The sequence below is a fragment of the Cokeromyces recurvatus genome (genome assembly GCF_025118155.1).
Source record: "Cokeromyces recurvatus strain NRRL 2243 chromosome Unknown BX663scaffold_20, whole genome shotgun sequence".
NCBI lineage: Eukaryota > Fungi > Mucoromycota > Mucoromycetes > Mucorales > Mucoraceae > Cokeromyces > Cokeromyces recurvatus.
Window position 1 is genome coordinate 405,250 of NW_026251406.1, and position 21,832 is coordinate 427,081.

The 21,832-nt window shown below is 29.4% G+C and overlaps 10 protein-coding genes across 10 annotated transcripts; 7 read left to right on the top strand and 3 right to left on the bottom strand.

Annotated features, from left to right (window-relative positions):
• Nucleotides 1–85: 85 nt before the first annotated feature.
• BX663DRAFT_142909 (uncharacterized protein) lies at nucleotides 86–1,435 on the bottom strand. Its single transcript, XM_051521583.1, has 2 exons — nucleotides 632–1,435; nucleotides 86–523 (listed from the first exon to the last, which is right to left on the bottom strand). Exons 1-2 carry the CDS (start codon nucleotides 1,340–1,342, stop codon nucleotides 305–307), a joined length of 930 nt encoding a protein of 309 aa, XP_051381013.1. The 5' UTR covers nucleotides 1,343–1,435; the 3' UTR covers nucleotides 86–304.
• Nucleotides 1,387–6,629, bottom strand: BX663DRAFT_516053 (uncharacterized protein). Its single transcript, XM_051528531.1, has 18 exons — nucleotides 6,046–6,629; nucleotides 5,689–5,894; nucleotides 5,577–5,603; nucleotides 4,663–5,476; nucleotides 4,506–4,576; nucleotides 4,395–4,406; nucleotides 4,050–4,277; nucleotides 3,886–3,944; nucleotides 3,725–3,837; nucleotides 3,560–3,636; nucleotides 3,251–3,460; nucleotides 3,120–3,195; nucleotides 2,883–3,060; nucleotides 2,385–2,818; nucleotides 2,288–2,303; nucleotides 2,120–2,204; nucleotides 1,818–2,058; nucleotides 1,387–1,746 (listed from the first exon to the last, which is right to left on the bottom strand). Exons 1-18 carry the CDS (start codon nucleotides 6,599–6,601, stop codon nucleotides 1,529–1,531), a joined length of 3,621 nt encoding a protein of 1,206 aa, XP_051381014.1. The 5' UTR covers nucleotides 6,602–6,629; the 3' UTR covers nucleotides 1,387–1,528.
• Nucleotides 6,630–7,097: 468 nt separating this feature from the next.
• Nucleotides 7,098–9,114, top strand: BX663DRAFT_516068 (kinase-like domain-containing protein). Its single transcript, XM_051528532.1, has 10 exons — nucleotides 7,098–7,123; nucleotides 7,229–7,483; nucleotides 7,560–7,570; nucleotides 7,688–7,847; nucleotides 7,904–8,053; nucleotides 8,161–8,168; nucleotides 8,223–8,354; nucleotides 8,413–8,453; nucleotides 8,552–8,700; nucleotides 8,768–9,114. The coding sequence occupies exons 2-10, from the start codon at nucleotides 7,390–7,392 to the stop codon at nucleotides 9,094–9,096; spliced, it is 1,074 nt and encodes a 357-aa protein (XP_051381015.1). The 5' UTR covers nucleotides 7,098–7,123; nucleotides 7,229–7,389; the 3' UTR covers nucleotides 9,097–9,114.
• Nucleotides 9,115–9,404: 290 nt separating this feature from the next.
• On the top strand, nucleotides 9,405–11,705 carry BX663DRAFT_562732 (amino acid permease-domain-containing protein; the record flags this gene model as incomplete). The annotated part of the gene is made up of 8 exons (XM_051531979.1): nucleotides 9,405–9,663; nucleotides 9,750–9,852; nucleotides 9,943–10,035; nucleotides 10,092–10,104; nucleotides 10,163–10,176; nucleotides 10,282–10,897; nucleotides 10,984–11,356; nucleotides 11,433–11,705. Exons 1-8 carry the CDS (start codon nucleotides 9,442–9,444, stop codon nucleotides 11,703–11,705), a joined length of 1,707 nt encoding a protein of 568 aa, XP_051381016.1. The 5' UTR covers nucleotides 9,405–9,441.
• Nucleotides 11,706–12,772: 1,067 nt separating this feature from the next.
• BX663DRAFT_516076 (acetyl-CoA hydrolase) lies at nucleotides 12,773–14,913 on the top strand. Its single transcript, XM_051528533.1, has 5 exons — nucleotides 12,773–12,951; nucleotides 13,019–13,302; nucleotides 13,411–13,670; nucleotides 13,801–14,051; nucleotides 14,148–14,913. The coding sequence occupies exons 1-5, from the start codon at nucleotides 12,848–12,850 to the stop codon at nucleotides 14,818–14,820; spliced, it is 1,572 nt and encodes a 523-aa protein (XP_051381017.1). The 5' UTR covers nucleotides 12,773–12,847; the 3' UTR covers nucleotides 14,821–14,913.
• Nucleotides 14,914–15,893: 980 nt separating this feature from the next.
• BX663DRAFT_516080 (uncharacterized protein) lies at nucleotides 15,894–16,508 on the top strand. The gene has a single exon (XM_051528534.1). It carries the CDS (start codon nucleotides 16,320–16,322, stop codon nucleotides 16,488–16,490), a length of 171 nt encoding a protein of 56 aa, XP_051381018.1. The 5' UTR covers nucleotides 15,894–16,319; the 3' UTR covers nucleotides 16,491–16,508.
• A 149-nt stretch (nucleotides 16,509–16,657) lies between these two features.
• Nucleotides 16,658–18,491, top strand: BX663DRAFT_516083 (peptidase family C78-domain-containing protein). The gene is made up of 4 exons (XM_051528535.1): nucleotides 16,658–16,973; nucleotides 17,127–17,277; nucleotides 17,359–17,601; nucleotides 17,657–18,491. Exons 1-4 carry the CDS (start codon nucleotides 16,947–16,949, stop codon nucleotides 18,361–18,363), a joined length of 1,128 nt encoding a protein of 375 aa, XP_051381019.1. The 5' UTR covers nucleotides 16,658–16,946; the 3' UTR covers nucleotides 18,364–18,491.
• Nucleotides 18,492–18,698: 207 nt separating this feature from the next.
• On the top strand, nucleotides 18,699–19,223 carry BX663DRAFT_143318 (uncharacterized protein). The gene has a single exon (XM_051521584.1). It carries the CDS (start codon nucleotides 18,749–18,751, stop codon nucleotides 19,085–19,087), a length of 339 nt encoding a protein of 112 aa, XP_051381020.1. The 5' UTR covers nucleotides 18,699–18,748; the 3' UTR covers nucleotides 19,088–19,223.
• BX663DRAFT_438200 (uncharacterized protein) lies at nucleotides 19,088–20,204 on the top strand (the record flags this gene model as incomplete). Its single annotated transcript, XM_051523266.1, has 6 exons — nucleotides 19,088–19,157; nucleotides 19,450–19,523; nucleotides 19,581–19,682; nucleotides 19,763–19,908; nucleotides 19,981–20,023; nucleotides 20,085–20,204. Coding segments are annotated over 6 exons (555 nt in total), but the record flags the coding sequence as incomplete, so codon positions are not given.
• A 61-nt stretch (nucleotides 20,205–20,265) lies between these two features.
• Nucleotides 20,266–21,645, bottom strand: BX663DRAFT_143330 (uncharacterized protein). Its single transcript, XM_051521585.1, has 3 exons — nucleotides 21,513–21,645; nucleotides 20,599–21,429; nucleotides 20,266–20,525 (listed from the first exon to the last, which is right to left on the bottom strand). Exons 1-2 carry the CDS (start codon nucleotides 21,519–21,521, stop codon nucleotides 20,632–20,634), a joined length of 807 nt encoding a protein of 268 aa, XP_051381022.1. The 5' UTR covers nucleotides 21,522–21,645; the 3' UTR covers nucleotides 20,266–20,525; nucleotides 20,599–20,631.
• Between the last annotated feature and the right edge of the window lie 187 nt (nucleotides 21,646–21,832).

Sequence of the window (21,832 nt, forward strand, 5' to 3'; positions counted from 1 at the left end):
AACGATACTTAGAATACAAAATTCTTGTAATCCAGATATACCTGATTTGGCACCAGCACAAAGGATAATTATTTCGGTGAAACATTCCCAAGAAAGTACACCAATAACTGAGTTGTTAACTCGCAGTTGTAGTGGTAAATAATTATTATCATCACTACTGCTGTTAGACAACATGGCTTTTGTATATTTGATATGTCTGTCAAATCCAATCGTGATCACTATAAATGGAATTGCTTCACTATAATAATTATAAAGGAATGAGACAAAATCATTTATAAAGCGGTTAGAAAAAAAAATTTTTTTTTTACATTAACAAAGATATTGTAACTTCAATTTTAAATATTTGAATTGTCGTAAATACACCAAATATCAATGCAAAAATACCGTTCAAAATGATGGCAAAAGTCAATAAGAATTGTGATTCAATAACGATTTTCTTCATATTGTAAAATAAAGAAATTAAAGTAATTATCATAAAGACATGACCAGTTAAAATAATACACGACTCAATTGTATTTAGAGTCTAATAAAAAAATGATATTAAATACATGTATGTATGTGTGTATGTATGTATATGTGTGTGTATGTATGTATGTATGTTTGTATGTATTCTTTCACTAAGGTAACATACCTGATAAGCGTTTTTATAAATAAACTTTAAATAGTTACTACTACTGCATAATTGCGACTGTTTTCGCTCTTTAAAGAAATTATTTTCAGACTGAATAATGTCGTATTCCCAACGATTTAATTGATTATTGCTGTAGGAATCATTTAATACATAAGATAATACGATTCCATTTGCATAATTATTATTCTTCATCAAGAAATAATGTTCATAATCTTGTTTCCTTTTGATGGTCCTTTTGATATCTTTGTCAGAGTATAATTTATGAATGTCATAGTCCCAATAAATTAATGGGCTCTTAATAAAGCAGCCCCCTTTTTCATTATGAAAACAGAAATTTTTCAAAAAATCATTTTCAATGTGGCGTTGAAAGGCAAGTACAGAGGCTAAACTATCTCTTTTCATCATATTTTGTTGACTACGTAAGATGAATTGTTTAATGATAATAATAGGGTTATCTTCTATCATGTCTTCTTGAATCTCTTGTCTACCATAGACATCATTTACATATACATGAATTGGATTGTGCTCTGGTATTGAGTTTATGTCCTTGCTAGTCATAGAAAAATTGATAGTTTGAAGAAGATACATATAAGAGAATAGACATAGCAATAAGACAATCGCCATTGTTTCAAAAGGCTTATTTATTGAAAGCTTGATTAAGTGTTTCAATCTTTGGAGTACTATGTTATTTATCTTGCTTTGATTTCCCATTATGGATGTACAAAATAAGATAGAAAAAAAAAAGAATAAGGAAATTATACATTTGCAATATCACTTTTTATATACCATAGATAATAATAATAATAATACAGCGGGGTAATAACTTTAAAACGAATAGCAACAGGATCAATATGTAATGAAATGAAAAAAAAATTAGGAGGAAAAGGAATAAAGAATTCAAGTAAAAACAATAGGAGGAACAGCCTCTTGCATGACAGAAGCTGTCATGTTAACATTCTTCATATATTCGGTTGGAAATTCTACTAAATGGCCTTGTATTTTTTCTAATTTGGATTGTATTTGTTCATTCGTATTATTCCATGGTTCTGCTATATGACCAGGTAATGTATTCATTGGATCAGGAACAAAATGACGATGCTGTTCAAATGTATGTACTATATCAAAGGTTTAAGAAGAATAATAATATGAATAAAAAAAAAATTCCCCCCTTTTTCGGCATATTTACCTGTATCATCCGGAACACATCGAAAGACATCCCGATAGATAAGCGTATTCTTTTCTGCGGTTTTGTTCCAAATATCATAATAGAATTCATCATGTAAAGGATCCATGACAATAATATCTTCGCGTTTCATATTACGATAACCAAAATATTCATAATTATCTTGTTGGGTACAGTTAAGTAAACCAAGATGTTCTTTAAATAGTTGCATACGTAAAGATAATGCATATCTTGAGGCTTTATACTTATTTAAAAAAAATAAATGTTAGTTCAACTATCAAATAGCATAAATATACGTATTTTACAGGTTTCCCATTCATCTGTGAATCAACTAAGTCTGTATCTTCTATCAACACGGCTATTTCCGAATCTCGATTACCCAACTGAGACCTAAGTATACATTTATTTATTTTTTTATTTTATTTTTTTTTTAGATAATAAATATGTTATTTCTTTTGCAAAGTAATGCTTACCTGTCATTTAAATTTGCTACAATTTTAAGAAATAAAAAATTAGTAATAAAAAAAAAAAAGGATTGTAATAGCTTTCTAACATATAAGATAATAAAACCTGAACCACAAATAACAATTTTGTCATCCACAATCATTAACTTTGAATGAATATAAATTTGCTCCGTTATAAAATCCATCCGACCATCATCGTATCCTTGTTGCATTAATAAGGCAGCCTTTTGTCTTTGTTGAGAAGGTATCAAGTCCTCGTTTGAGTTACTTTGACCTGACCTTGATTTCATAAGTTTTTTGTTTAATAGATTGCGTTTATTAGTAATGCTTGCTGGTAAAGGAGGCAAAGGTGGAGGAACTGGAATGATATGATTGAATTCATCCCTTCTTACAACCGAAGCAGGTCTTTTAATTTTACTCCAATTTCTTAAACTATAAAAGCCAATATAGTCTTTAATCGGTATATTTGCTTTTCTTAATTGCTCGAAGACGGAATATTTGCCACGTGAAATTGAACGATATTGATATTGAGCTACTGATCTATTGTATATAAATAAATATATCATGACTATATATATTTTTGCTTAATAATTTCATTTAATACCTAAGTGGCATTGATTTCCTATCAACTTGAGTAAAATCTCCTTCAAATCCAGGCGCAACAGGGATAACTACAATAACTCTAAACTTTTCTTTTTCTTGATGAGCACGTTTAATTCTTTCAACAATAGCTTGACCAATTTTATTTTTTATTAGTTTGTCATGAGGACTAGTAGTGGTTACTATAAAAATGTTTTAAAAAAAATTTCTGTTGTATGTATTTTAAGAAAACAAAACATACTAAAGAACTGATTTTCAATGTAAATAAAATGCTTTGCCTTAAAGATACATTCCATATATGCACTATAAATAGAATACTACATTGTACTATTAATTAATGCAACTCCATCACCTTCTCCTTTTAAACTTTACTTCTCTTATAATTCCTTGACTCCATTCAGCACTACTTCTTAAAACTTGTATACGGCAAGTACCTTTAAATTTTAATTCATCTCGAACGGAAACATATTCTCCTTTAGGTAATAAGAATGGGACTTCATTTCTTTCTTTGGATCGATTTGATTTAATAAAATTCCATCTTTGAATGAAATGACGCGCTACATCTCTTGCAGGTTGTCCTATCTATTAGAAAAGAATAGAAAAAAAAACATAGAGTAGGGAGGAGGGGGAGGGAGAAAGTCAATAAGCATGATTACCCAATAATTATTATATAAATGTTACCATAGCCGTATGTATATCATGCCACGGCATTCGAGGTGTACATCTTTTATCAATTAATTCCATATCATATTGACTTACTAATTGGTGAACAAATAAAGAAATAGAATTAAGGGGTAATTTTTTTATATTTATTTATTTTTTTATTTTTTTTTTTTTTTTTTTTACCTTTAATAAAGTCTTTTATTCTCGGATTAGAATAATCTTGTCCAGGAAAGATTTCATTTTCAATATTGTTAGGATAATAATCAGTTAATTTATGATCTTGTGTATCATAACGACTATATAAAATCGATTTATATTAAACAATTTCCCTTTTTTTTTTTTACCCAAAGCATAAATCGAGTCCTCCAACAAATGCCAGTTTATTATCAATAACTAAAATTTTCTACAGAGAATCATGTTATCTTTTAATATATTTCTATTTTTTTTTCTTCTTTCCTTCTTCTCTCATGCCCCTTCCCTTTATATGTATTTGTATATATGTATAAACCTCATGATGTGCCCAAAAAGGTGATGAAGTCAAATTTGCATGTCTTTGTACAATAATATTGGGATGTACACTTTGCATCCAATCGCGAGTGTGTTGAGAATCGAGTGGTAATGCAACAGAGACATTTTTATAAATAACGATATAGATCATGACTCCTTCATATGCCTTTCGTTTCAATAAACGATCCAATCTATATTCTTCATTGCCTTTTGGAGGTCTACGTAAATACTTTTTTTTTTTTTTTTTTTTTTTAGGATAGCCTTAAGATGTCATGTTCAAAAAAAAAAAAAAAAAAAAAAAAAAAAAAAAAGGAAAAATACTTGGAGAGTATTATAAACTACATACCAATTGTGGGCTCTATTTATGAAAAAAAAAAAAGTGGTGGGAAAGAGAAATGAATAATCTACTTGTTTTGTGTAAAACATATACATGTCTATATATATGTATATTATATACCAGCCACCAATCTTCTATATAAATTTCGGATTTTGCAGATAAAATAGCTTCAATGACAGCCTCATAATAACCTATATATATCTGTTATTGATAGAGCGCAATATAATAATAAAAAGAGAGCTAGAGGAAGATATATATATATATATAGTTAACTTACTATTTCCATCAATAAACCATTTGGCCTTTGCATTTTCTCTGATAGGAGCATAGGATCCAAAACGATGGTTCATAAGCCATGGTGACTCCTTTTGAATCTTTTCTAAATTCTCAATCCATTCCTCTATATGCCTTGAAGTAGGTGCCTTAATTTCGATCATTCTCGTTGTATTGGACAAGACAAAATGAGTTTGATGAATAGAGCCCACAAAGGAGCTATGAGATTTCACGACCTTCAAGTACTTATCAAACAAGATGACATCATAAGGAGTCGTAGATCCGATATCTTTACAAATGGCAAGAAAGGAATCACGCAAGATGAACCAAGCCTTATGCCATCGATGCCATTTTAAAACAGAACTCATCAAGTTTGGATTCATGTTATATTCAAGATACCCTTCTTTACCTTTCCAACCCATATCTCTAACGATAGAGATGGCACTTAGTTCTAAGAACTCGCATAGTTCATAATTGACAAGGAGAGTAGCGCCCTGAATAAGGGACCTCAAATAGATCTCTAAGGCATCCCGTCGTTTCAGTGCCACCTCTCGCCATACACCATCCTCTTGCTCGCGTGTGATACGCATAGAGGTTAAGGCAGCATTGGTAAGATGAGCTAGTTGACTTGGAAAGGAAGGGGGTGGATCAGAAATAAACCCAGACATATATTTAAATTTAAGTGTCAAGTGAAGGTTGTAAAATTCAATAATCGTTCGATGAATGATCCATTTAATTTCCCCGTATTGTAATTCTATACGAAATGTCCAAAGTCGATGACTAGCGTTTTGGTCGATCACTGAGTCTGTTATAGATGCCTATAGTACGAAAAAAAAAAAAAAAAAAAAAAGAGGGGAGGAGGGAAGAGAATATGAAACACATCGATCAATGATAGACTCACATTTATGATTAGCTTACATTGAGTACATCAAACAATATAGGAGGCTATATATGTATTTGTATATAATATAGGAGATAAAATAGTTTAAAATACATATTCACGTATTCTATTTTATTTTATTTTACTTACAGCTTTTCTACCATACTCATCCCGACACATAAGTGATAAATATCCTGGCATAAAGAGAGAAGGATAGTAGGGTGCTAATGGATATTTTGTTGTCATGAGATGTTGTGCTGAGGTGCTTGTTCTTCTAGAATGTGAAGCAATAGCATTCACTACTTTTATTTTCTCAAAGCCTTTTGCCCAATGCACTTTTGCTCTATTATTCAAGTCTTTCAAACATGATTTTTTATAAATATCAAATAGTATCTATTTCATTAAAGAGAAGAAAAACAAAGCAAAACAAAAAAAAAAAAAAAAAAAAAAAAAAAAAAAAAAAGAATAGATAGATAGAGAAAGAGAGGAATAGTGTCATATTATTACCATGTGTATCAGTTTGTATCCAATTTTCAGGGCTTTCATATAATATCCCATGATGATGATTCTTCTTCTTTTCTTTAGGGTGATGGTCCTCTATGCTAGTATTGTGATGGCTACTACTAGGAGTCAATAAGGGACGATGGGTGGTATCATCATAACTTGCTGTGGTAGAAGTCGAATCGAAATGAAAGGGCTTTTCAAAATAACTTGTATTTGTTTGTTCCTTTACACGATCTGTCCTTACAACTTCTTCAACCGTAGGTAAAGTATCATCTTCAAATGAGAAGGCTGCTGTATCCATTGGACTCCCGTTGCTATGAGGAATATTAAGCATTAAAGCACGTTCATGCTCTGATGGATCGAGTGGAGTACCATGAACGATCTCTTTATCAGGAGTGCCTTCGTCTCGTTGAATATTCATTGACATTCTACGGAATATCGAATGCCATCGATTTGTATCTGCTGGTTGTTCATTTTCTTCACATTCTTCTATATTATTATGTGATGTATCTATTACTTTTTTTATATATTCCATATTATTTAATATAGAATGTGCCATTTTTTTTTTGTTTGTTTTGAAAAAAAAAAAAAAAAAAAAAAAAAAAAAAAAAAAAAAAACCAAAACAATAACAACAGAGAGAGAAAGAAAGAAAAAAGGTCATTTTAAGGTACACAAAGATGATTTATCTGAAAATTTATTTGCTATGACTTTAGCCTTATAATGGACACGTTACACGTAAAAATTGAGCAACTTTGCGTTACTTTTTTTTTTTTCAAAGTATATAAATAGTATGATTCTGAAACCCCCTTTTTCTTTTCATCTCTTTCTTTGGTTTTACACATGAGGAATATGTAACTAGTTCTCAAGGAAGAAGAAGAAGAAAAAAAAAGGGTAGTCTTGATTTTTGATTCTTTATTATACGCTAAACACCATAAATACTACATGAGTTTGAAAATAAGCCCTTATTTGTTAATGGGAGAATACAATATGAAACATAAATACGCTTTTTATACAAAAGCCGTACTAAATCCTATCTATCTGACAATAAGGAAAGTTTTTTTTAAAAAAAAAAAAAAAAAAAAGAAAAGGGAGCATTTATACAGTGCGCATGTAGATAATTCTTTTTTTTTTTTTTTTTTTTTTGACAAAAAGACATAAAGAGGCATTTATTCTTTAAAATAAAATAAAAATAAAAAAAAAAAAAAGAGAAACCTGCCATAAAAAAAAATGAGGTTTCATTTCTCGGCATTGATAATTATTAAATAATCATTAGAATGAAACTATCTTGTTGTATTGTTTTTGCCCTTTTTTTTTTCAGGTATTTTATTTATTAAAAATTAAAAAAAATGTCTGCTACAATAAGAAAACAACCGATTACTGTTCCATGTAAATATAAGACTGGAAAAGTGCTTGGAAATGGTACTTATGCTACTGTGAAAGGTAAGTTTCGAAAACAAAACAAAACAAAAAAGGTTCATTGTTCAATGTTATTAATTTTGAATTCATTCATTCTTAGAGGCAATGCATGTAAGCCAAATGAAAAATAATAATAATAATAATAATAATAATAATAATAAAAAAAAAAAAAAAAAAAAAAAAAAAAAAAAAAAAACTGTCATTGTGTGTAACATTCTTTTTTTTTAGATTGAAACCAAAAAATTTTATGCTGTTAAAGTAATTAGTAAAAAATTGATGGAAGGACGTGAACATATGGTTCGTAATGAAATCAATATTTTACGTAAAGTATCTGAAGGACATAAGAATATTTTGAGTTTAGTAGATTATTTCGAAACTATGAATAATTGTAAGTTGATTTTTATATCTACATTTGAATTATGATTAAATATCCTTTGGAAAAAGTGTATTTGGTTACTGATTTAGCTATGGGAGGTGAATTATTTGATCGAATTTGTCAAAAAGGCAGTTATACTGAACAAGATGCTGCCAATATTATTCGAACTGTTTGTGATGCTGTCGCTTATCTTCATGATAATGGAGTAGTACATAGAGGTAATAATCATACATTCCTAAATATATATATTCATATGTATATAAATAAAAGAGAGAGAGAGAGAAGAAAGCGTATTGGCTAATTCACTTTATATATTTATATATAGATTTAAAGGTAATATTTATATATTTTTAGGGTGTACAGAGAAAAGGAACTCATATAATATAGCCTGAAAATCTTATTTTCCGTACAGCCGATGAAGACTCTGATCTTTTAGTTGCAGATTTTGGCTTATCTCGTATTATTGATAGTGAGAAGTTTGATGTTTTAAGAACAACATGTGGTACACCTGGTTATATGGTAATAAATAATAAGAAAATGAAATCAATATCAGGATATCTTATGTTTGTATATGTAGGCACCTGAGATATTTAAACGAGTGGGGCATGGTAAACCTGTGTAAGTAATAAAATAGAATAGAATTGTGTATCATGCTTACACATCCTTTTCTTTTTTTTTTAAAAAAAAAAAAAAAAAAAAAAAAAAAAAAAAAAAAGTGACATGTGGGCTATTGGAGTTATTACATACTTTTTATTATGTGGTTATACACCCTTTGATGGTGGTAATACAGTTGAAGATATGAATACGATTATAAGAGCTGATTATCAGTTCCATGAAGAATATTGGAAGGATATTAGTGATAAAGGTGAGTCATTTCTACAGATAATTATAGATAAAAAAAAATTAAATAGATGATATATATTTGTATTTAGCAAAACATTTTATTCAGCGTTGTCTGACGGTAAACCCTGAAGAACGTATTACTGCTCATGAAGCATTAAATCATCCATGGTTAAGTACTAAAAATGACTTTACACAACAAGATTTGTTACCTAATGTACGTCAAAACTTCAATGCACGTCGTACATTTAAAAAGGCAGTTGATTTAGTACGATTATCTTATCAATTACGCCATAAACAACTCATGTCATCTGCTTCCAAATCAAATATAACAAATAGTAGTAAAGAAGCAAAAGAAGCCGAAAAAGAAATTAAGCCTGTGAATGAAGGCATTGAACATGTTTTAAAGACAGAAGAATAAAAAAAGAAAATTGAAGAAGTTTTTTTTTTTTTTTTTTTTTTTTTTTTTGTTTATAAAACATACCATGTTATAAGATTGAAACACGTATTAGAAAACAGCATCATGATATTTAAAGAGTTTCATGCGTGACACTTATTTTATTTGACTCTTTAGCTTTCAGGGGAAGGGGGGGAATAAAAACTTTGCGATTCCGAATCACAGGAGAAGAAAATCATAACAAAATTATTCAATGTTATGGCCCTCCTTATATTGTTCTATTAAGAATGATTGTTTTTTTTCTTTTCTTTTTTCTTCTTCTTCTTCTTATCCTTATTTCCTTTTCCCTTCTTTCACTTAGTTTTCATTATGACTTGGGGACCTATTAAATTACCTGACCGAGCATTTATTTATAGAAAAGCAACTAAAATACACGAAGAAAGAAAGAAAGGAAGAGAAGAAATAATGATGAATGATGAATTATTACTTGCAAAACTTGGATATAAACAAAGTTTAAATCGACAATTATCAACATTTTCAAATTTTGCTATTTCATTCGGATGCTGTTCTGTCTTGAGTGGATTATTGCCTGTAACATTAAATATAAGATAAAATAAAATGAATAATAATAAAGTGTACCAACATGCTAATCATCATTTTATTCTTTTTGTTAACAGTTATGGGGTACAACTATATTAACAGGTGGAACATCTGCATCTATTTGGGGCTATCTCATTGTTGCCTTATTAACTTTGACAATTGGTTCTAGCTTAGCAGAAAGTACATACAATACATACATACATGCATATATATATATATATATATTCTATAATCTATATGTACACTAACAAATGGTATCATTCTCTATAGTCTGTAGTGCATTTCCTACTACAGGTGGTTTATATTTTTGGACAGCTCAATTATCAAATTCTGACTGGGTCCCTTTTATGTGTTGGATTGTTGGTAAATTAGATATAAATGTATACAGTAAGTTGAATACTCATTTTACTTGACATTAGGATATTTCAATTGGTAAACAAATATAGAAAAGTATTAGTATTCTTTTAATAATTTTATTAAATGTATTTAGGCTTAGTTTATCAGGTAAAAGATTATTTCAAGCCATATATACATACATACATACATATATAGATATACGTATATGGATATAAAGAACACTTTTATATATTACTCTTTATGTTTTTATAGTTGCTATATGTGCTGGGGATTTAGGAATGGCAGGTTTTTTGGCATCTGCTATATCCGTCATGCATCCTAATTTTGTAACAACACCTGCTATAGATTATGGTATCTTCATTGCTATCTTAGTTATTCATGGTTGGATGAATACATGGCCAGTCAAATATACTGGAATAATCAATAATATCTCTGTTTGGTGGCATATAATGGGTATTTCATTTATTGTTATTGTTGGATTAGTTTTGACACCTAATAAACCATCTGTCGCATTTGCTCTTGGACAATCCTATAATGGATCTGGATTTAGTAGTAATGGCTATGCATGGTTAATTGGATTGTTGCAGGCTCAGTTTACTTTGAATGGATATGATACAGCAGCTCATGTAAGTGAAGAGACTCGATCTGCTCAACGTAGTTCACCCATAGGAATCGTAATGGCTATTGGTATCTCTGCTATTGCAGGTACTATACTCATGATTGCGTGTGCCTTTATGATACAAGATTTTGACACTCAAATTGTAAACTCTCATTTCTCAATGGCTATTACTCAAGTCTTTATAGATGGATTAGGTGTTGCATGGACCATGTGGTTTCTTGTTATTATTTTAGTTGCCATGTATTTTGCGTAAATATATATATAAATATGTACATATATATAAAGGTAATACGCACACTAAACCATTCTTTTTTTTTTTAAAAAAAAAAAAAAAGTGGAGCTGCAGTCATTGTTGGATCATCTCGTCAAACATATGCATTTGCACGAGATGGAGCTATGCCATTTTCTAAATGGTTAAGCAAATTAACGACAACCAAAGTCCCAGCAAATGCAGTTTGGTTTAATATCATTTTTGCAGCTATTTTAGGTATCCCTTATCTTTTCAGCGAAGTAGCATTTGAAACGATCGTTTCTATCAATACTATCTCTGCTAATCTTTCTTATTTTGTACCTATTTGGTTACGAATCACGATGGCTAGAAATAGATTTCAAAAAGGGCCCTTCCATTTAGGTAAATGGTCTATTCCTTGTGGTGTCATTGCCAGTGCTTGGATTTTATTTACCTCTGTATTGTTTATGTTACCTACTGTAAGCCATTCCTTTTTTTTTCTTTTTTTCTTTTTGTTCATCTCACATCTATCTATCTATCTATCTATCTATATAGCAATGGCCAGTGACAGTAAGCAATATGAACTTTGCAATTATACCATTTGTAGTTGTAATTGGATTAGCTTCTTTTGTATATTTAATTTCAGGTAGAAAGTGGTTTACAGGCCCTGTACGTGATATTGATACAATTACTATTCGAAAAGAAGATGGACAAATAATACATGAAACGCGTCGTGTCATTTTACTTTCTGAAGACGATGACAGCAGTCAACATGATGTGACTTTAAATAAAACAAAAAAAGGAAATGAGCAAATAATACAAGAATAACTTGATATTATGAATATATATTATTATTGTTACTATTATTATATAAATACAATGTAAGATTACGCGTGTTAAATAAAAATAAAAAGGAAAGAAATTTTATTTATAGTTACATTTAATATGTACGCAACCTAGTATTATTCATCTTTTAAATAAGGAATTTGTATGTTCTACAAGAAGCATAATGATGAAAGAATATATTCATATTGTATGTATATATTTATGTATATATATGTGTGTAAGTGTATGTGTGCGTGTGCGTGTGTGCTGCAAATATTCAACTACTATTACACCAGCAAGTAGTTGTCTATTATTATAAATAAATAAATATACGTTTTATTTCATAATAAAAACAATTACTATTTATTAAATGGTATATTCATTTCTTCCCCACATTTTATTTTACATTTTAGTAGATCCATGTTACACTTACCGGCTTTACCTTTTGGCAAGGTTTATTCAACATAAATGTCATTTTTTTTTTAATTCCTTATTGTTTATCCGTTATTTTCTCTTCTTATTATTAGTATTACTTGATGATGTTCCTTATTATAATAATATAGGTTTCACTATAACAGATATTTTTATAATAGACTTTAATAACCAATCAACTCCATCAAATACGACAACTTGATCATTGGAAAGTGTAGACTTCTATCTTTACCCCACGTTTACCTGACTTTGAAATAATGAAAGTAAGTAAGTAATGATGAATGGATAGCAGTAGCAACTAATAAAATGAATATTTTTACATATATGTAAGGGAAATAAAAAATGTATTTATATCATATTAACACTTTATAAAAACCAGAATATGAACTATTCTTCGCTACTATTCACTGCTGATAAATAAAGAACCTTAAATCGCCCCCATGTTTATTATTACATAATTTTCCTTCTTTTTTTTTTTAATAGTAAATTGACCCCACCTTGTCTTTTTTTTGGGTTTAATATAAAACCCGCTATTTGTATTTCCGACTGTTATTTATTATTATTATTATTTTTGACACATAGATATTTATATATAAAGAATTACATCAATTCTATTTCGTTTTTGTTTTTTTTTTCTTTTTTTTTTCTTTTTTTTTTTTTTAAGCAAGAAAAAAAACCCCCCCTCCCTCAAGGTCTATTTTATTTTATACAGAATGGCTAGTATCAGTGCTGCTTTAAAAACTCGTGTTCGTCGTCCTCAACTTTTGAATAAGGTGATGAAGGCTGAAGAAACTCTTAAATTCTTTAAACCTGGACAGTAAGTAATTATTGATTCATTCTCTCTTGCCTGCCTATCCTAAGCGTGATATATATTATTTATTTAGATATCTTGGTTGGTCTGGTTTTACAGGTGTTGGATATCCAAAGATGATTCCTATTGCTTTAGCTGAACACGTTGAAAAAAATAATCTTCAAGGTAAAATGAAATTTAACCTCTTTGTGGGTGCCTCTTCTGGTGCTGAATGTGAAGATCGCTGGGCTGAACTTGATATGATTGATCGTCGTTATCCTCATCAAGTTGGTAAGAATATCAAGAAGGGTATTAATGAAGGTCGTATTCGTTTTGCCGATAAACATCTTTCCATGTTCCCTCAAGATCTTGTTTATGGTAAATTTTAAAAAAAGAAAGAAAGAAAGAAAGAAAAGAGTGAATTTGACCTACTCACCTCTTTTTTATTTTTTTTATTCTATTCAACATATACATATATATATATAGGCTACTATACAAAGGATAAGCCTGGAAATAAGCTTGATATTGTCATTATTGAAGCTACTGCTATTACTGAAGATGGTTGGATTGTTCCTGGTGCCTCTGTAGGTGCTACTCCTGAATTAATTCAAATGGCAGATAAGATTATTATTGAAGTAAATACCCGTATTCCTTCGTTTGAAGGTCTTCATGACATTAACATGAGTACACTTCCACCTAATCGTAAACCTTATTTAATTATGAACACAGAAGATAGAATCGGAACAGTAAAGTATTACATAATTATTAAAGAAAAGGGGGTGTGGGTATACATATACAGATATATGCATTATTAACATCCGACTTTTCTTTTCTTTTCTTTTTTTCAAAAAAAAAAAAAAAAAAAAAAAAAAATAGACTGCTATTCCTATTGATACTGACAAGGTAATTGCTGTCGTTGAAAGTAACCGACCTGATAAGACAGGTGGAAACACACCTGCTGATGAAAAATCAGAAGCTATTGCAAACCATCTTATTGAATTCTTTGAACAAGAAGTCAAATATGGTCGTCTCCCCGCTAATTTGTTACCCCTCCAATCTGGTATTGGTAATATTGCTAATGCTGTCATTGGTGGTTTAGCAAAGTCACCATTTAAGAATGTTACAGTGTAAGTGAAGAGGAAGGGGAGGGGAGGAAAAAAGCGGGAAAATTTTGCGGATTTTATTTATTTAACAAATGCATTTTTTTCAATTGTTAAAAATAGATTTACTGAAGTATTACAAGATACCTTCCTTGAATATTTTGATTCTGACAAACTCAAATTTGCTAGTGCAACCTCTATTCGTTTCTCTCCTGAGGGCTTTGATCGCTTTTATGATAACTGGGAGAAATATAAAGATAGATTATTATTAAGATCACAACAAGTTTCCAATTCCCCTGAAATCATTCGTCGTTTAGGATGTATTGCCATGAATACACCTGTTGAATTTGATATATATGGACATGCTAATTCCACTTTAGTATGTGGTTCAGGTATGTTGAATGGTTTAGGTGGTTCAGGTGATTTCTTACGTAATGCGAAATTGAGTGTCATGCATTCACCTTCTACGCGTCCTTCAAAGAAAGATCCTCATGGTGTCTCTTGTGTTGTCCCTATGTGTTCTCATGTAGATCAAACTGAACACGACTTGGATGTCTTTGTCACTGAACAAGGTTTGGCCGATCTTCGTGGTCTTTGTCCTCGTGATCGTGCTCAAGTCATCATTGACAATTGTGTCCATCCCGAGTATAAGGATCTAATTCAAGATTACTTTGATATGGCTACTAAGAAATGTCTTGCTGAAGGTAGAGGTCATGAACCTCAATTACTTGATAAAGTCTTCAAGTTGCATACCAACCTGTTAGAAAATGGTACCATGAAGATTGATTCATGGTAAAAAAAAAGAAAGAAAGAAAAAAAAATGGTTTTCAATGTGTTTATAAAGTGATATTATTATATATAATTCTCTCTCTCTCTCTCTCCCCCTTTCCCCTCCACTTTTTTTTTCACTTTATATAGAAAGGTTTATAGACTTTTCTTTCTTGTATTATACATGTAATAATAATAATAAAAATAATAATAAAAGAGAGAATATTATTTTTATTAGAAGGAATAAAAGAAAATTCATTCATGTAAAGATTACTTGTAAAAATGATATAATCAGCATATATAATATTTTAAATTTCAATAGTGAATCATAATGGCCGCCAAAATTTTATAGATTTCAATTTTTTTTTTTGGTCATGTATGTAATAGTAGAGATATAAGCAACCACTAGGCCGTTTATCTAAAGTCATTTTATGAACAAACTAATAAATAAATATAAGTTTGCCAGGTATATTTCATCAAAGATATAGACTGAAGCAAAACCAAAGAGGCTCAAGTACTCGTACAGACTTCCAACAACAGTATTATGTACAAAAGGGTAACTACCTTTTTCTTTCTTTCTTTCTTTTTTTTTTTTTTTTTTCTTCTTTTTCACAAATTATCAAAACTAACAAACTTCGGGAATACTTCTCCTGATACAAGTCATTTCTATGAAGGGTTCTGAATCTTTAGTTATCTAACTGTTGTTTATTAAATTCAATTGATGTATTTAGCTTTATTTGACTATTGTTACAAGTAGATAAATAATTTATTTTTAAAAGTCACTACGCTAATCATTGCATGTAGAAGAGTCTCTTACAACTTTACTCCTTAAAAAAATAAAAAAACTCCGCAAAATAAAAAAAGGGATATAAGAAAGGGAAGAATCAAAAAATTGAAATAAAAAAAAAAGGATCCCTTTCTTCCTTTCTTTTTTTTTTCTTTATGATCATCAACCGGTTATTCTACAGTCGTGAGGTGGACAGGGCTTCCAAGGGTCTGGGAGCAACTCTTGGAACCGTATACCCTCCCTCGGAGGTGGGATGGGGAATACGGGCGGTCATTCAGATAACGTCCATTCTAGAAAAAAATAAATACAAATGAAAAAAAAAAAAAAAAAAAAAAAAGACTCTATTTTTATTTTTATAAGATTGTACCTGGTAATATGAATGCTGCTAAAATGAAAGAAACTTTGATCATGACAATTTATATCCTGAAGTGATAAGGAAATACTATAAGGAAAGAGTTTATCTGCGTAATACATTAACTCAATAGTCATATGTAGTTTTGCAAAAGTTCTTTAAAGTATTACTGCTTAACTTCATTCTAAACAAGTTTATCTATTGTGTAACATTCTATTCTTCTATAAGATTCTAATCAGCCATCCAAATTTTACACTAAATAACATAAAGTAAGTTGAATGGACTTATTGTCGGCTGAAATTGAGTCTACATGTGTTTATAACAACAGAGTTTAAGAGATCTTGTTAACAAGAATACTTTTTAGACTCTTGAAAGTAACAGTAGCTATATGAATGACTACAATTCTCGATTTATAGCAAGTAGCTACAATATAATTCTGATTTTATTCATAATGATAAAACCCTTCATTCGTCTGTTTCAACATATTAAAGGAATAGGATTTTCAGATAAGCTAAAGTTTTATATCTTTGTAGCTATGTATAATGTGCTTTTGAAATAAAAAATAAAATAAAAAAAGGGTCAACATGCATACATATTTGTTGTTTTCTTTATTATACATAAATTAAAACTTGCCCCTCTCCCCTTTTAACCTGAAGAAACAATACAAAAGGTATCTTTCCTAATTTATATAAACATGTTTTAACCAACAAAAACGACTTGCAATTTTTTTTTTTTATGTTCCGTCCATGGTCGTCGTCGTTGTCGTCGTCGTCGTCGTTTTTTTTTTATTTTTTTATTATTATTATTATTTCTTTTTTAGAAAAAAAAAATATTTTTCTTATTTTTTAATCTAATTTTATAGATTAATAATTCAATGACAAAGACAATTACTCAAAGTAAGTATAATCTTCAATACTCTTTTTCTTTTCTTTTTTTTTTCCACTGGAAAGTTCCAACTTTGAAATTTGAGTCTTAATGACTTTTTTTTATTTTTTTTAACTAAGCAACAAGCTCAATGAAAGATGTCAAAGTCACTTTGAAGGTACAATAGCGCAGCAATAATTTTTATAATGACTATTTATCCGTTCTCTTCTTTTTTTTTTCCTCCTCCCCCCATAAAAAAAAATTTTCCTCCTCCCTTCCCCCCCCCCCCGATTTTAATTTTTTTTTTTTATTTTATTTTACTTTATAATAGAGAAAAGAAGTAAGCGATCAAGAACTAGATTTGAATAATGATTTAAAAAAACAAAAACCACACAAGCCATCCATCGTTCGTTCTCGTATAAATGCTGATAAAGAAATATGGGACAAAGTGACTATTTTAAATGAAGATTGTAGAACATCAGGTAATCTTTAAAAAAAAAAAAAAAAAAAAAAAAAAAAAAAAAAACTTATCCAATAAAAGAAAGAAACTAATATCTGTTTAGGTATTATATCTCGCTTAGAACCCAATTTTAAAAAAGCAGATACTTTAGCAGCCTATTTATGTAGTCCCTTTACAGATTATCTTTCTACTGACTACATGGATCTTGGATGGGGATGTGGTTATCGTAATTGTCAAATGCTAATGTCCTTTCTTGAAAGACAAACAGAAGATGGTGAACCTATTTTAAAATGTGTATTGGATATTGCAAGTATTCAATTACTTATTGAAAAGGCATGGGAAGAAGGTAAGCAAGACTAATTATCTTTTGTTGTTGTTAACACGTATTGTATGATGTCTAGGATTTGATACTTTGGGAGCTGCACAATTAGGTTATCAAGTCTTTAAAACACATAAATGGATTGGTACAACTGAAGTTTATACTTTATTTGCTTATCTTGGTATACGCTCTACTATTATAGACTTTCATCGACCAGGACCTAATCATTTACATCATGATTTAATGGATTGGATTCAATCTTATTTTATGGAAGAAGATAATAAAGAAATAGTTTGTATAACCAATAAACCACCACTCTATTTACAACATCAAGGACATAGTAGAACAGTGGTTGGTATAGAAATATTAAAATCTGGAAAAAGGAATTTAATTATGTTTGATCCTGGAAGAAGAGTACTACGTTCTTATCGATCATCCAATAAACAAGAAGAAGAAGAAGAAGTAGTAGAAATAAAACAAACAAACGAACAAGAAGAAGAAGAAGAAGAAGTTGATATTTTAAGTAATGATGATGATGATAATGATGCTAAATCCTTAAAGAAAAGAGTGATAGCAGTACAGAACATGAATCATTTACCTTCAGGCTTATTAAGACCTTTTAGAGTAGATGATAAAACAATTGGAAAACATAAACAATATCAGATATTAGTGTTAGGTCAAGTAAACTATCAAGACGGTAATATGGTGTGGGATTCAAAGAAGAGCTTTTTATTAAATGAAGATGAAAGAGAATCAATGAAGAATGTAACAAGTTTAACAGTCATTTAAACTCACATACCTTTCTTTCTTTCCTAGTCGTTTTATCTCATGTATATATTATCATTGCTGGTTTTATTATTATTATTACTACTACTACTACTACTACAACTCTAATATGCAATTACTGACAAACACACACACATGTATATTTATTAATTTATTTAATGATACTATCTTTGTAAATAAATAAAAATAAAATAACTAGTTATTATGTAATCAACCTTTATTTTCCGTAGTAACATAAATAAGCATAGACTGATTACGTAATAGAATAGATTAAATAATTAAATCACACTCATTGGTGTTTGTTTGTTTTTTTATTTATTTTTATTTATTTATTTTTATTTTTTTTATTTATTTATTTATTTATTTATTTTTTTTTTGTACATAAAAAATGGCAAAAATAGTAGATAGGGCTATATGGAATATTGGCCCTATATTCATAGGCATTGCTATCATTTTACTTGAAATGTGTACATTAGCTTTTTATTTAGTCATTTTCCCATATAATCATACTTGGACAGATACTTTTCTTTTTAATAAACTATATACGATTTGTACATTACTTTTCACACTCTATATAGTGTATTGTATTCATTTCCATTATTATATGGCTATTGCCACTCCTCCTGGTGATATGAAGGATTATAGGTTACATCAATCAACAGACGCTGCAAGTATACTTGATGAAAAAAAGAAAAAAAAAATAATAATTAATATATTGAATACATAGGAACCTTCTACGAGGACAATGCTATTAGAAATGGAAGAATATCAACAGTTTCCTAATTCATGTAAAAAATGTAAGAATCTATCATTTATTATCATCATTAGGAATTGAAAATGTGAAAAAAAAATAAATAAATAAATAAATAAATAATATTAGGCAAATTACCTAAACCCGAAAGAGCACATCATTGCAGTGTATGTAATACATGCATATTAAAATTTGATCATCACTGTAAGTTTATATTTACCTTTTTGTCATTATCTATATTGAATACATGTGTCTTTTTTTTTTTATAGGTCCCTGGATTCATAATTGTGTTGGCCATTTTAACCATCGTTATTTTGTATTGTTCATGTCAAATTTAGTTTTTGCAGCAGGATATTTTGTATTATTTGGTTGGAGACCATTCATGGTTTGCTTGGATTTTACACATATAGAGGTAGATAAGTGCATTCCCTACTTTATATAATGACAAGTTGACTGATAAAAAAAAAAGTGGCCTTATTATTTTCCTAGACCTTTATTTGCTTTTTCAATTATACTTGCAATTTGTATGGGATTAGCTATAGGAGCATTATGTGCTTGGCATTTTTATTTGGTGGGTAATAAAGAAAGAAAAAAAAAAAGAGGGTATCCCTCCTTACACTTATAGTTTATTTTATTATGTGTGGATTATAGGTCTTGACAGCTCAAACAACAGTTGAATTTTATAATAATTATTACGATAAAAGTGTGTGTAAACAACAAGGTGAAATCTTTGTTAATATGTATAACTTTGGTCCTTTGGAGAACTTTAAACGATTCTTTAATATCTGTGAAGAATAGTAAATACATACAATGTATAAAATGGGATCAATCCTAGTGAATTGATTAACTCAAATTTTTTATTATTATAGTCCTTGGTATACACTCTTTTGTCCTATACCAATACCACCAAGGGTAAATTGTAAATTATGCAGTATAGAGAAGCATATAATAACTAACCTATTTTTACTATTAGGGAACTGGACGTCTATTTGAGAAATGTGAAGAATTTTACATGTTATCAGAATCAAGGCAAAGAGCCCATCTTCTAGCTCAACAAGAAAGTCAAGACATTGAAGATTTAAAAGACATTTAAAGATACCAAAAATATTAAATATTTATATTATAAAAAGATAATTGCATGCTTTTTATTATTAAGTTATTCTCTGTTTATTTTATTTTATTTTATTTTATTTTATTCTATTTCATTCCATAGAATAAATTGTGTCAAGAAGCTTTTGTCGTATATATTATTAGATAGGTTGTGATTGGATAGAAAAATATAAGACAAGTGCAAAGAAGGAGGGATTTTTTTTTTAATCATGTGAACAAACTTTAACACACATACACAGAAAAAAAAGGAGGGGAAGAAAGAAAGATAATATCATGTGATTGATGATAATGAAAAAAAAAAAAAAAATGAAAATAAAAAAAAAATGAAAAAAAAAAATAAAAATAAAAAAAAAAAAATGAAAAAAAAGAAAAAAAAAGAAAAGAAAAGAGTTATTGGATATAATAAATATTTAAATAATTCGATTGTCCATTCTGTGTAATACTTCTAATAATTCAGATTCTGGAATAACAGGTCCATGACCTGAACATTTAGCCTTTTTCTTTAATTCTTCACATAATTGATCCAAATCAAATTCATCAAAATTGGGATGTCGCGATAAACGTTCCCATATTTGAGAACAAGGTATCATGGTGATACCAGTATGCATGATAGGATCAACATGATGTTCAAACCGTTTAGTTTCCCGTTCTGCAAAACTTGCTTCTTCATCATCACCGAGTGTCAAGTCATCGTCTGTATTTTCATTGCTTGCATGTTGAAAGACGACGGAAGAATGATGTTGATTATAATGATGAACAGAATTATGGATAGTATTCATGTTACCAAAGGAATGCTTTTTTTCGTTAGTCGAAAATCCATCTTTATCACGAATGGTAGTCATGATAGCATTTCTGTTTAATGAATTATCCAGCATATTAGCAGCAGGTGGAGAAGGTCGATCGGATTGAGGTGATGAAGAGGTAGAACCTGTCGGTGATGGTACATCAAGACCCGCTTCACGTAATTTACTAATAGAGAGATTAAAAGCCATAGCTGCACCCTTTAAAGTATATATTTCAGCTTCCATTTTTTTCACGAGTGATTTAAGAGATTCGTTCTCTTGAGTCATCTTTGTCATTTCCTCATTATGTTTCTTTTCCATTTCCTTAATCTTTGATTGAAGTTCTTTCACATATCGTTCCTTACGTTCTCTGAATGCTCTCTGTGCTGCTCGATTCTGTTCCTTACGTCTTTGCTTTTGATCACCCTATAAAACTAGCATGGTCATTAAATGAAGGTTGAAATCGATATGATTAAAGTTTTTTTTTTTTTTTTTTTTTTTTTGTTTACCTGATACATATTAGATTCAGATAATATATCAGTTTTTCGTAACTGTGGTCTTCCTGTACTATCTATTGCAGCAAAGTAAGCACAACAAAAAAAAACCTCCTTTCTCTCTCTCTCTCTCTTCTTTAAATAAATAATATAAACTAACCTGGACTATCAGCTTCACTATGTTCATTACTATGGTTACCATTATGATTGCAATCTTCCATATCTGTTATATCTGTTATATAAAAAAAGAGTTAAAAAAAAAGCCCCTCCAATTTATATACAAAATAATAACTTACGAAATAATTTATTTGTAGCAGATGAAGTTATATCAAAAT

Coding starts and splice junctions, on each gene's coding strand:
- BX663DRAFT_516068 (XM_051528532.1), top strand. CDS start 7,390: ATGTCTGCTACAATAAGAAAACAACCGATTACTGTTCCATGTAAATAT. Junction 7,848..7,903: donor TTTCGAAACTATGAATAATT/GTAAGTTGATTT, acceptor CTTTGGAAAAAG/TGTATTTGGTTACTGATTTA. Junction 8,454..8,551: donor GTGGGGCATGGTAAACCTGT/GTAAGTAATAAA, acceptor AAAAAAAAAAAG/TGACATGTGGGCTATTGGAG.
- BX663DRAFT_142909 (XM_051521583.1), bottom strand. CDS start 1,342: ATGGGAAATCAAAGCAAGATAAATAACATAGTACTCCAAAGATTGAAA. Junction 524..631: donor TTTATAAAAACGCTTATCAG/GTATGTTACCTT, acceptor TTTTTTTATTAG/ACTCTAAATACAATTGAGTC.
- BX663DRAFT_516080 (XM_051528534.1), top strand. CDS start 16,320: ATGAATGACTACAATTCTCGATTTATAGCAAGTAGCTACAATATAATT.
- BX663DRAFT_516083 (XM_051528535.1), top strand. CDS start 16,947: ATGAAAGATGTCAAAGTCACTTTGAAG. Junction 16,974..17,126: donor ATGTCAAAGTCACTTTGAAG/GTACAATAGCGC, acceptor ACTTTATAATAG/AGAAAAGAAGTAAGCGATCA. Junction 17,278..17,358: donor TGAAGATTGTAGAACATCAG/GTAATCTTTAAA, acceptor ATATCTGTTTAG/GTATTATATCTCGCTTAGAA.
- BX663DRAFT_143318 (XM_051521584.1), top strand. CDS start 18,749: ATGGCAAAAATAGTAGATAGGGCTATATGGAATATTGGCCCTATATTC.
- BX663DRAFT_516076 (XM_051528533.1), top strand. CDS start 12,848: ATGGCTAGTATCAGTGCTGCTTTAAAAACTCGTGTTCGTCGTCCTCAA. Junction 12,952..13,018: donor AAATTCTTTAAACCTGGACA/GTAAGTAATTAT, acceptor TTATTTATTTAG/ATATCTTGGTTGGTCTGGTT. Junction 14,052..14,147: donor CCATTTAAGAATGTTACAGT/GTAAGTGAAGAG, acceptor TGTTAAAAATAG/ATTTACTGAAGTATTACAAG.
- BX663DRAFT_516053 (XM_051528531.1), bottom strand. CDS start 6,601: ATGGCACATTCTATATTAAATAATATGGAATATATAAAAAAAGTAATA. Junction 5,604..5,688: donor ATGAGTATGGTAGAAAAGCT/GTAAGTAAAATA, acceptor ATACATATATAG/CCTCCTATATTGTTTGATGT. Junction 3,461..3,559: donor ATGATATACATACGGCTATG/GTAACATTTATA, acceptor CTTTTCTAATAG/ATAGGACAACCTGCAAGAGA.